Source organism: Nematolebias whitei, chromosome 9, assembly GCF_014905685.2.
Source record: "Nematolebias whitei isolate Nwh7 chromosome 9, NemWhi1, whole genome shotgun sequence".
Lineage (NCBI taxonomy): Eukaryota > Metazoa > Chordata > Actinopteri > Cyprinodontiformes > Rivulidae > Nematolebias > Nematolebias whitei.
This window is the reverse complement of record NC_056506.1, coordinates 35,834,602-35,846,563: the sequence shown is the minus strand read 5'-3', so window position 1 is coordinate 35,846,563 and position 11,962 is coordinate 35,834,602. Positions and strand designations below refer to the sequence as shown.

The window sequence follows — 11,962 nt, the reverse complement described above, 5'->3', positions numbered from 1 at the left end:
GTAGTAAATAAGTAAGTAAATAAGTATGTAAATAGGTCAATAAGTAAGTAAGTAAATAGTAAATAAGCAAGTAAATTAGTAAATAAATAAATAAGTCAATAAAGTAGTAAATAATTAAATAAGTAAGTAAACAAACAATAAGTAAGTAAACAAGTAAAGAAATAAGTAAACAAGTAGATAAGTAAGTAAATAAGTAAGCAAATAAGTAAATAAGTACATCAATGAGTAAATAAGTAAGTTAATTAGTACATAAGTAAGTAAATAAGTAAATAATTAAGTACATAAGTAAATAAATTAGTAAATAAGTAAGTACATATGTAAATAAACAAGTCAATAAGTAAAAAAATAAGTAAATAAGTAAGTAAGTAAATAAATAAGTAAAGAAAATTAAACAAGTAGGCAAGTAAATAAGTAAGTAAATAAGTAAATAAGTCAGTTAATTTTGATATAAGTAAGTAAACAAGTAAGTAAACAAGTAAGTAAATAAGTAAAGAAATAAGTAAAGAAATACATAAGTAAGTAAATAAGTAAGTAGATAAGTAAATAAACAAGTAAATAAGTAAGTAAATAAGTAGGTAAATAAGCAAATATGTAAAGAAAAACTTTTTTTGGTTCACATTATTAATAATTTAGCAAATTTCATTTTTAATATCTTTCAAGACAGTTTGTAGCAGCTTGTTTCTAAGACATGCATGCAATAATTTACTTTAGTTTAATTGGTTAAAAAAATACCAATAATTAAAACAGCTTTGTACATTTAAAATATATATTTTAGCTCCTAAATAGTGATTCTTAGAGTTGTCATGTGAAAACCCAAAGATGATTAACTGAATGATAGTGCTTCTTTCAGATACTTTGCAGTTGTTTATATATATATATACATATATATATATATATATATGTATGTATATATATGTATGTATATGTATATATAAGATGATTTTCAGATACTGATTATCAGCTGGATAGTTTTCAGGCATAACTCTTTCATTTAGTTTCCATTCCACCAAAACGTCCTGAGATTAGTTGTTCTTTTTAGTTCTTTTAAAACCTGGCTCCTTCCTGTTTAGTCTTTCACAGAATGTGCCAAAACAAATCTCATCAGTCTCTTGGGTTTTATCTTAATGCCTGAATAATTCACTGGTCAGCGGTAGGTGGTTAAACATTGAAACAAACAACAGAAAATCCTCTGAAATGGGTACAATTGCAATAAAACTGAAAAAGAAAGAAAAGCTGTGGAAAGAAGTTCAGAAAACTTAAAAAAGTTATAAAATGAATTTAAAATAATACAAAAAGTGCAGCTTTCTTCAAATAAACCCAAATATAAATAAATAAAAGAAGTGTTGCAAGAATATTGCACAGCACTATACAGTATTAAAGACGTTCATGTAGCAGCAGGCAGTTATTTGTTATCTTGAGATACACTGAAAGAATGCAGTTCTCACCAGAGATCAAAGTCTGACTTCCTTTGTGTGTGTGTTGTAATCTGACCTTCTCTGTTCCATGTTCTGGTCCAGCTGCGTGCACATGTTAGTGCATGTGTACCATTCCTGTGCAGCCTGGAGCATTAAGCTATGTTCCAATTTTACTTTTCACAAAAATAAAAACTTCATGAGGAATTTAAAAAAAGCTCACACAAACATAGAATCAAATGTTTCAGTATCCATTTGTCTTTTCTGCAGCAGAACCCGAGGCTCCAATTCTCAGAATAAACTTAACAAGCTCTACTGTGGCTGAGGGACAGTTGTGAGGATTTTGAAATATAGTGAAGACGTCTTGTCCTTCTCACCAGTGAGAGCTGAGAAACTGACGTTTTTACTTACTAAATTACTTACTTTACTTAAACCATAAATTAGAACGCAAATGAAAGCCTCATCACACTGAGTAGGTGACACTGCCATTCTTGAATATGTGCCAAAAACTCAGACGCAGGACTACAAAATGTATTGCAGCAAAACAAAGCGACAAAAGCAACATCCACTTTAGTTATAGTAATCCCTGTGTTTTATATCAAACCCGGAGCAGAGGTGTTCAGGATGGAAAAGTTACACAAGCTGCTGATTATGGTGCATTCAAATAGAGATAAGAAGGGTGCTTTTTCACCTGTTTTTATTATTTAAATAAAGTTGGTTAGAGGTGCACTTATAAGAAGATTCCCAACTGCAAATGATAAATGCACATTTTATGAAAAGTCTGTTGACGAAACCAAAAAAAAAAAAAAAAATGCTAATACAGTGCTGTGAAAACTATTTTCCCCATTCCTCTTGTTTTAGCGTTCTCACACTATTGTTTCAAATCAGAAAAAAATTAAATCTGGCAAAGATAAATTGAGTGAAAACAAGGTGCAGTTTTCAAATGATGATGTCATGAAGAGATAGAAGATCTCCAAATCAACGTGGCCGTATGTGAAATGGTATTTGCCCCCAATGAGACATCATGAATAATCTATGATTTATTTGGAAAAAGCCGAGTTCAGCTTCATCAGCCACACCCAGGCCTGATTACTTCCATACCTGTAGAATCAAGAAATCACTTTAGGAAAAACCTTATTCACCAATGGAAAAAACATGGAACAGTGGTGAACCTTCCCATAAGTGGCTTGTCAACCATCAACTCTTTATCCAAGAGGTCCCAGAACAACCCAGAACATCTAAAATCCTGCAAGCTTCACTGGCCTCACAAAGTCATTATGATTCAACAGGAGATAAAGGGCAAACTTGGAAAGTTTTAAGCCCCTTGCTGATCAAAAACAATACAAAGACCTGTTTCACATTTACCGAGAAAAAAAAAAATCCATCTTGATGATCCCAAAGACTTTGTGGGGAAAAAAAGTCTGTGGACTGATGAAACAAACAAAGAAGTTTTTGGAATGTTCTGAGCTGTTGCATCTGGTGTATTTTGGAAAAAGAACATCCGAATGACTTGAACTGAGTCAAACACGGTGGTGGCAATGTGATGGTCTGAGGCTGCTATGTTGCTTCAGGACCTGGACGACTCGCTGTCGGTCATTGAACCGTGAATTCTGCTCTCTACCAGAAAATCCTGAAAGAGAAGCAATTATTATGTTGAGCAATTATTTGGTTCTGTAACAGGAAAGCAACCCAAAGCTCACCAGCAAAATTCCTCCACTAAGTCACTCCGCCACTTATCGGAGATGCTTGATTGCAGATATTGCTGCCAACAGTGGTACAACCAGAACATTGGATTTTTCCACTGCACTGTAAATAATTCTGATTTGTGATTTGTGCAGACTTTCTTGTTTTTTTATTGACGTTTGCTGAGAAGTGTTGCATAGCTTTGCTTTGTTGCTTGTTAGAGCGATTGTGCAGCCCACTGTAATCTACAGCCACATGTCTACATCAGTAATAAATTTACCCCTCTGCTAAAATGAGCTGAAACATGAATGGAGTCTGGCAAGGCAGGGGATGTGAAAAGTTTGTTTGCGACGTCAATGCAGGGTAATGAGAATGAAGAGGATGGAGAGGAGAAGTTCTGGAGAGGAAGAAGGGATTAGATGTTGAATGGGGCAAGAGGAGGAATGGGGGCGTTGAAAGAAGGCCACTGACAGCAGAAGGCATCAATGCATCCCTGCTCCTCCCCCCTGTGGGGTGTGGGGGGGTCATCACCGGGTGCAAAGGGGGCAAGTAGAGAAAACACAAGTGAAAGGGAACTCCCTCTCTCCTTTCAAAAGCCCTGGTTAAGACCGAGGTCATGACTGAGCCTGATGAAGACGTCAAAAACTCTGAGTGACAGCTGCTCACACACACACACACACACACACGTACACACAGTCTAGCTGCAGAGTGCAGGGTCATGACCGAAGTAGATGAAGATGTCAAAAGTTTGACAGCTGCGATCCGTCTGGAATGATCGGAAACGAGAGAGGAGAGACAACAGAGAGAATTTGAAATGGAGAGGCGGAATGAAAGAGGAGCCTTCTGCTTTTTGTTTCACTGTCTCTCCGTCGACCGACCTCCGTCTCTCTCTTTGTTCATCTGATTCTCCTGCACTCGCTGCCTGGGAGGATTGGAATGTGTCTGCTCCTGTGCTCCCTCCATCCAGAGCGATTTCATGCCTGTGCGTCTTTCCGATGCACCTGCAGTGTCTTGTCAACAGCAGACAGCATTTGAACAGAAAGAGGGAGAGTAGAGAGGCACTGTGTGTGTGTGTGCGTGCGTGTGTGTGTGTGTGTGGGGGGGGGGGGGGGTGCATGCTGAAAGAGAGCTGACTGAAAAAAAGGGTAGGCAGATGATGGAATGAGTGCGTAATCGTTGCATTCAGTCCCTCTAATTATTGCATCCCATTTCTGGACTCGGGACATGTTGGACTGCTGATTTAGACGTGTGTGTATGTGTGTGTGTGTGTATGTGTGTGTGTGTGCTTGTGTGTGTGCATGCTAGTGAGGATGTGCACTGGATCTCTGATTTCCTGCTCAACAAAGCCTTCCCTCCAATATTCACAGTTTGGAGGAATGCCCAGGAATGTCTAGAGAGGAGTGTGGTGGGGCAAACAGAAAAGGAAGACAGCACAGTGTGTGCATGTGTTTGTGCATGTGTGTATGTGTGTGTGTGCAGGTGACAATGCAAACAAAGATGGTGGAGTCTGATGCAAGTAATTGTCTGATGTGAGCCAAACTCAGGTGGGGGGGAAATGGTTTGCGTTCCACTACCACAATCAAAGTTTGTGTGTGCACGTATGTGTGTTATTGTCTCCATCTCCCAGGTTGGTCTTATTACCGAGGAGCTCTGCCAGTTCCACCAGGCTGTCTGAAGCTCTCTGGCATCAGAACAAGCTTCTCTCTCCCTCTTTCTGTCTTACTCTCATTATCCCTCCTTTCTCTTTGCTAACTCTTCATCGAGATCCACAGTCGGTGGTGGTGGGGGGTGTCTACCGCTGGTGGGGAGGTTGATGTGTGCCTGATAGGGAGGAGGAGCTATTGTTAGAGCCTCTTTCAGATGCTAATGTTCACCCTGTTGGGTTTGGGTAGGCATGCACGCTCACTGTTTAAACCTCTGAAATTTAAGTGCTTTTATGTGATATTTTTTTATTTTAGTTAAACAAATCAGTGTTTTCCACTCTGAGGTTTGGAATACAGAGTCTAAAATGCATTTTCCCTTCAAAATTGTAGATACGTTTGTCACGCAGGAAGTTGTAAGTCCCCTTAATGTTCGTGTACGCACGTAAATAATAAGACTTGTGTCTTATCTCCTCATTTTAATGGTTTTTAATTAAAAGGGGCATGACCTCAGGGATTAATAGTCTTTCTTTTTGCTTGTGTCACGCTCTATCAATTCGTCCATCCATCAATCCATCCCTGCCTCCATCCATCATACAGACAGGTGTCAGACTGGACCAGTCAGGGGTACTTCCTCTGCTTCCACCCCTTTGCTGGGCAGGAACAAGGGACGATGACAGATAACATGGGGTCAAGGAGAATTCACACACACCCTCACACACATGCATGGCTGCAGTGTGCCGACGAGGCTCTTTAGTTGGATTTTCAACTGAGCAGCATTTGCATTTTAGGTAGCAGAAGAACGCATATGCAAATGAATACAATGCTGATAATAATCAAAGGGCACCTTCCCCTTCGTGTGTCTCCCTCCTCCTCCTCATTTTTGTCTTTTTCTCCTCACCTCTTTATCTCCCGCTCCTCATTTGTCTTTGTATGTGTGTGTTGTCTCTTCCACTCCACCTTCCCCATCTTTTTACATTCTGCAAACAGCTGATTTCAGTGTAATTATTGTCCTTTTCTGACAGGTAGAATATTAAGGAGACACATACACCTTGCAGGATCAGTATCTGTTCGCACGTCCCCACTTTAGTTGTCAAACTCTTCTTGCACGGCCTTTCGTAGTGTAGGGTTAATGTTGGGTTAATGACACCCTCATGAGCTCTTATTCCAGGTCACTAGCACTCAACCCCCCCTGTCAAAACCAGGGCTAAAGAAGACACAAAAGGCTACAGAAAACGGGAAGAATAGAGACATGAGAGGGCACTGACAGAAGTTTGTGGCTTCAAATACGTTTCTTTCTTTTAATCCTGCTATTGGAAGGAACAGAGACAAAGGCAGTGTGTTAGACCCCCAGCATTCTTCTTGAGTCCTGTAATCAACCTCGAAGTCCACAACAGTTCAAACACTTCTCCTTTCCTCTGTTTCCCCCTCCAACTGTGACTTACTCGCTAACACCGAGGACTGCAAACGAAGGAATGTGCTGAACAGCTGCACAACAACAATACTGCATTTTATCTCGCACCTGCGTGTATCATCTGACACAATTTAATGAATCATTCACCAGATGAAAGCCGCTCTTATCAGCTGTAAAATGTGTTTATGAATTTACAGGTTTCGGGCGTGTGTTGTTGCTTTGTGTGCGGTCCCGTTTAAACTGTGTATCAATGTGGAGCCTTGAATGAAGCTTCAAAGCTTCTCTCTGTGGCTCCAAACTTGGAAACGAGAGGGTATGGAGATGATATGGGGTGCCGTTTGTAAAGTTACACAGTCCAAAATTAACAGCAATATATTGGTTTATTTAGTCTTTCATAAGAATAAAAGGTTGTTGTTTTGTTCAAAGTCAGTTTTTCACCATGTTATTCTTACATTTATAAAGGTCACAGTTCCAAACAAAATATTTAATTTACAAGCTAACTATTTAGTTTACAAACTAAATACTTAACTTGCAAGTTATATTTAGTTGACAAAATAAATGTTTATGTCCAAGCTAAATGTTTAGTTTACAAACTTACATTCGAGCTAAATATTTTGTTAGCAAGTTAAATATTTATTTTGGAAATTAACTGTTTAGCTTGGAAAATAAATATTTAGCTTTGAGATTAAATATTTAGTTTACACCTAAATATTTTGTTAGCAAGTTAAATATTTATTTTGGAAATTAACTGTTTAGATTTCAAAATAAATATTTAGCTTTGAGATTAAATATTTAGTTTACACCTAAATATTTTTTTACAAGTTAAATATTTAGTTTATGAAATAAACATTTAGCTTGGACGTAAATATTTAGTTTGTAAACTAAATATTTAGCGTGGAGCTAAATATTTAGCTAAATATTTAGCTTGCTAACTAAATATTTAACTTGCAAACTAAATATGTAACTTGCAAGTTACATATTTAGTTTGTAAACTAAATATTTATCTTGTAAATTAAATATTTAGGTTGGAACTATGACATTTATAAATGTATGAATAAACATGGCGAAAATATGACTTTGAAAAAAAAAAATTCTTATGAAAGGCTAAATAAACAAAAAAAAAAATGCTGTTAATTTTTGACTGTAATTTTACAAATGGCACCCCATAAGATACAGCCAGCCAGCGTTATCAGAGACACAAAGACTGATAAAGGGAGGTCGAAGAGGAAGTGCAGATGGAGCGAATGAGGGAGATTGTGAGATGTGAAAGGGAGGGCGAACGGGTGTGTGAAAGAGCAACTCTGTAGAGGCTTGTGCAGATGGGGCAGGATGGTTGGTCTGAGTAGATTACAGGGGAGACTTCCTCCCTCTCATTTACTGATGAGAGTGTCATAAAGCACCCTGACACTTCGGAGCACAACACATCATTCCCACATTCCTGTTTGCTCCCGCTGGGATGTCTCTGTGTGCCTTGGAGATGTGAAAAGGTTGGTTGGGGAAAGCAAAAAAAAAAAAAAGGATGGGATCAGGAAAGACGGTGGGATTGCGAGTGAATAGGAAGTGATGATGAAAGAGAAACTGTTGAAAAGACCTTCAGCAGAAACAAACGCAGGATTTTCCTCTGAAATTAAACACACAAATAAAATTTGCTCCGAACCGCCGCGCTTCGCCGTCTCTTTCTGCTCCACCAGTGGATGTCAAGCAGTATAATTATGCACTCATTTATTGCATTGTTGATCTGTCAATGCATGAACTCCTCAGTCTACAGAGAGAGGATCCCCACATCACCCCCCCCCCACCCCCACCACCACCACATCTCCCTGTCACCCTCTCTCTTTCTCCGTTTCTCATCTTTCGTATATTTAAATGTCAGTTATGTTTGTGTGGGCTGTCGGCACTCGGGAGTTTTGATGTATTCGGTTCCAGTGTTTCTGTTCTCTGTGTGTGAGTGGGAGCTGATCAGTAAATGTTCTTTTAGGTGTTTTTTTTCTTGGCTCATCAAAATTCAAGATAAAAGAAGTCAGTGTGCCCCTCCCCCCACGCTATAGCTTTGTCTAGCTCAGGATCTTTCTTTACAGTAGTTTGTCCTTGAGTCCTAATGCTGCATATGCTGATTAACATATTGTTCAGACTCCATAAGCAATCAATACGGGAGACAGCGAAGATGGTATCAAGAGTCAGTGACCTTATTTCAGACTATCTGCACTGCACAAACTGCCTTCAGCGTGGAGCGACTCCAAAAGTTCTCAGTGGAGAGTTCCAGATGGAGTTCACTTAATAATCTTGGGGTGGTACAAAACCAGTTTTAACAAGAGAATTTCAGGAGTTTCATTGTATTGTTGTTATATGCACTACTTGACAAACACTGCAATATTGGAGGACAGAATCACATACAAATATGGGCTTCTTTTGTTTTATTTTCTATTATTTTTACAGTTATGTTGAGGTTCTCCTTAGGAGTGACAAAGATGGATAAGATTAGGAATGAGATCATCAGGTTGAACAATTGGGAGATAAAGTTAGAGAGGCCAGACTGAGATGGTTTGGACATGTCCAGAGGAGGGACAGTGGGTATATTGGTAGAAGGATGTTAGGAATGCAGCTGCCAGGAAAAAGACAAAGAGGAAATATATGGATGCTGTTAGAGAGGACATGGAGGTTGTTGAAGTGAGAACAAAAGTTGCAGAGTGAGATGGAGGAGGATGACTTGCTGTAACCCTGAAGAGGGAAAAGCCAAAAGAAGAAGAAGATTATTTTTACAGTTGAGATGACCAGCACAGTTCATCTTCACAGAACTGGTCGTCTCTTCTCTTTACATCATATTCATGATCTAAGCAAACATTCCTTGAAAGACTGTAAACTGACTGCCCCTTGCTTACCAAGGATTTAGGAAAGTATGTGTTGGGGATAATTCACAGCTACACCAAATTTTAGCTCATTGTCTGTAACATGACAAAGTTATAGACATGTTTGTGTTGCTATGGCCAATTAGCTGTGTCAGCAATCTTGAAATGTTTTATTGCAAATGTTAAATGGTAAATGGACTGTATACAGTATAGCACCTTTCTGTCTAGTCAAGACACTGTTGCTTTACAACACAACCAGTGCCCTCATTTCCCCATTCATACAGCACTCTACTAAATCTCTGCAAAGCTAATCTGAATCTGTAGTGACTAATCAGAGCTTTATCACATTCATACACCAGAGAGATACACATCAGAGGCAATGAGGGGTTCAGTGTTTTGCCCAGGGACACTTCATCGTGTGAATGCTGATGGAATCAAACCCCCAGCTCTCCCATAGGAGGACGACTGCTCTAACCACTCAACCACAGTTACCCCTAAAACACCTGGACATAACTACATCCAATGATTACTTTCTAAGAGTTTCATTAAAATGCTTCCAGTAGTACGAGATATTGTGTTAACAGATAAAATATGCAAATAATACCTGGTCAGGGAAGTCCAGAAAATTTAAAGGTGGGGGCAGATAGCAAACCTTGGACCACTCTGACATTACTCAGTGTAAGTTTATTCATCAGTTTAAAGGCTTTCATTTCTGCTGTCCACTGGTTTTATTTGCTGACAGGACTGTTTCTCTAGTCACAATTTGTTTTCCACAGTTTTAGTTTGACTTGTGTTTCATTAAGGCTGAATACCATTTCTTAGCTTTTGCCAAACCAATATGGTTGAACTACCTCTGGTCTTTGATTTGAAATCAGAAAGTGTAACGATGTAAGTATTATGTTGTTAAAAAGGAAACATCTTCAAGAAGTCAACGTGTCATCAGTTTAGGTCAATACCTTTTACAGATGCAGCCTCAGGAGTCCATACTTGGTGTGTAAAACTAGTTCTCAAACCTGCAACAATCTTTAATTTTTCATGCTTGTTTTAACAAAACTATGAATACCAAATTTACACATTCGAACCGACTAAACTAAGCCTTTGTTGATACAAAATAATATTTTAATGGAAAAATATTATGTCATTTTTGTCATTTTTAAGCTTGAAAAGGATACTTTAGAAATGTAATACACCAGTATATCAGTGTAGACACTACAGTGGTTATTATGTCAAAAAACATTTTCATTGGAAAAACATACTGAGAGTTTTGTTTGTTAAGAGCTTGATATATGTACAGCAAACAAAATACGACTAATTTTAGTGTCATTAAAACTTTTTTAAGTAAAGATCCTAAATTTGTGTGTGTGTGTGTGGGGGGGGGGGGTTGGGGGATGGAGAGGGGGGTCCAAGTGTAGCTCATACATCCTGCATTTTAAAATGTGACAAACTTTCTAAAATTTTAAATTAAATTAATTCAGTTCTTCTGAATGGGCGGCACGGTGGCTCAATTAGTAGAACTGTTGCCTCTCAGCGAGGTTGCCGGTTCAAATCCCGGTCCAGAGGCCTTTCTGTGTGGAGTTTTCATGTTTTGTCCGTGCATGCGCGAGTTTTCTCCAGGTGCTCCGGTTTCCTCCCAAAGACCAAAAACATGCATGTTAGGCTGATTGATAACTCTAAATTGTCCCTAGGTTTGAGTGAGAGAGTGAATGGTTGTTTGTCTCGTTTGTCTCTGTGTCTCTTTGATGGACTTTGATGGACCTGTGTGTACCCTGCCTCTTGCACAGTGACTGCTAAATATGAGCACCAGTGACCCTCGCAACCTGAAAAGGAAGAAGAGTGTAAAAATACAGGCTGGACGGATGAATTCTTCTGAATAGAAACTATTACAAAAGACTTGCATTGTGTAATTTGTGTGACCAAGTATTTATAAATCAATAAAGCAAATACAATAATTCACTTCTGGAAAGACATATTCTTCACGCTTGTTCCTGCACACCAAACAAGCAAGACAGAAAATGTGAGCTACATATTACTCCACAACATTATCACTGTTTATAAAAATACAGTATATCCCTGCTGCCTCTTTAAATTACTATTTATGTGGGAAATATATGGAAAAATACACAATTATAAATGTCTTTTTTGGTTTATTTTTTCTAAACTTTGGATTACTGTTTTTTAATTTATTTGAGAGTCATGCATGTTCTTCATTTCCATGTCTCTGCAGCCTGCTCTGCTGGTTTCTATAAGGCCAAGTCTTCAGATGATGAGTGCTCCAAGTGCCCTCCTCACAGCCACTCACTCAGGGACGGGGCCAACGTGTGCGAGTGCCACATGGGATTCTTCCGTGCCGACGCTGACCCTCCCTCCATGGCCTGCACCCGTAAGAGCAAAGACCCAGACACACAAACAATTAACGCAGAAGGAAAAACACTGACAATGAGTGTGCGCAATTTTCACCAATAAAAGGAAAGAGCGCGATCATTGTTTTGCAAACTCTCTATCTCGTCCGAACAGGAGGCGACACAAACGTGTCTGAATGCCACCCCTGTTTCATGATCCCATTACTTATGACTAAGCTCCCATCTACATCCTGTCTGGCAGTGATAACTGAAGACATTGAGGGAAGAATACATGTCTGTGCCGTAGATTTGGAGATGATGGTTTGTGTGTGTTAAACTCAATTATGCCGATGTACAGCACATGGTTTCCTCTCGCCTGAGAAAAAAGTGAAACACACACTTACACACAATCTTTCTCACACGAGAAAATTTAATACCACAGAAAAAAACAACCAAACCATCAAACGCATGTCATAACCACATGGTTTCCAGTTTTGTGCCAGATGTTAACATGCCAAAGGAAGAACACCCTGACCCCCCCCCCCCCCACACACACACACACACACACATATATCTCTCCATGTTGTTGTTCCTTCACTTTCTTTATGCTATGCGCACACACACACAT

The 11,962-nt window shown here is 38.9% G+C and overlaps 1 protein-coding gene across 1 annotated transcript in view; it reads left to right on the top strand.

Annotated features, from left to right (window-relative positions):
• The window catches only part of LOC119415150 (ephrin type-A receptor 4-A), a 37,392-nt gene that overhangs the window by 9,266 nt on the left and 16,164 nt on the right, over nucleotides 1–11,962 (top strand). Inside the window, exon 6 of the mRNA XM_037682298.1 lies at nucleotides 11,220–11,375. Within this exon, the coding sequence (XP_037538226.1) occupies nucleotides 11,220–11,375 (156 nt within the window). The remainder of the gene's footprint in view (nucleotides 1–11,219; nucleotides 11,376–11,962) is intronic.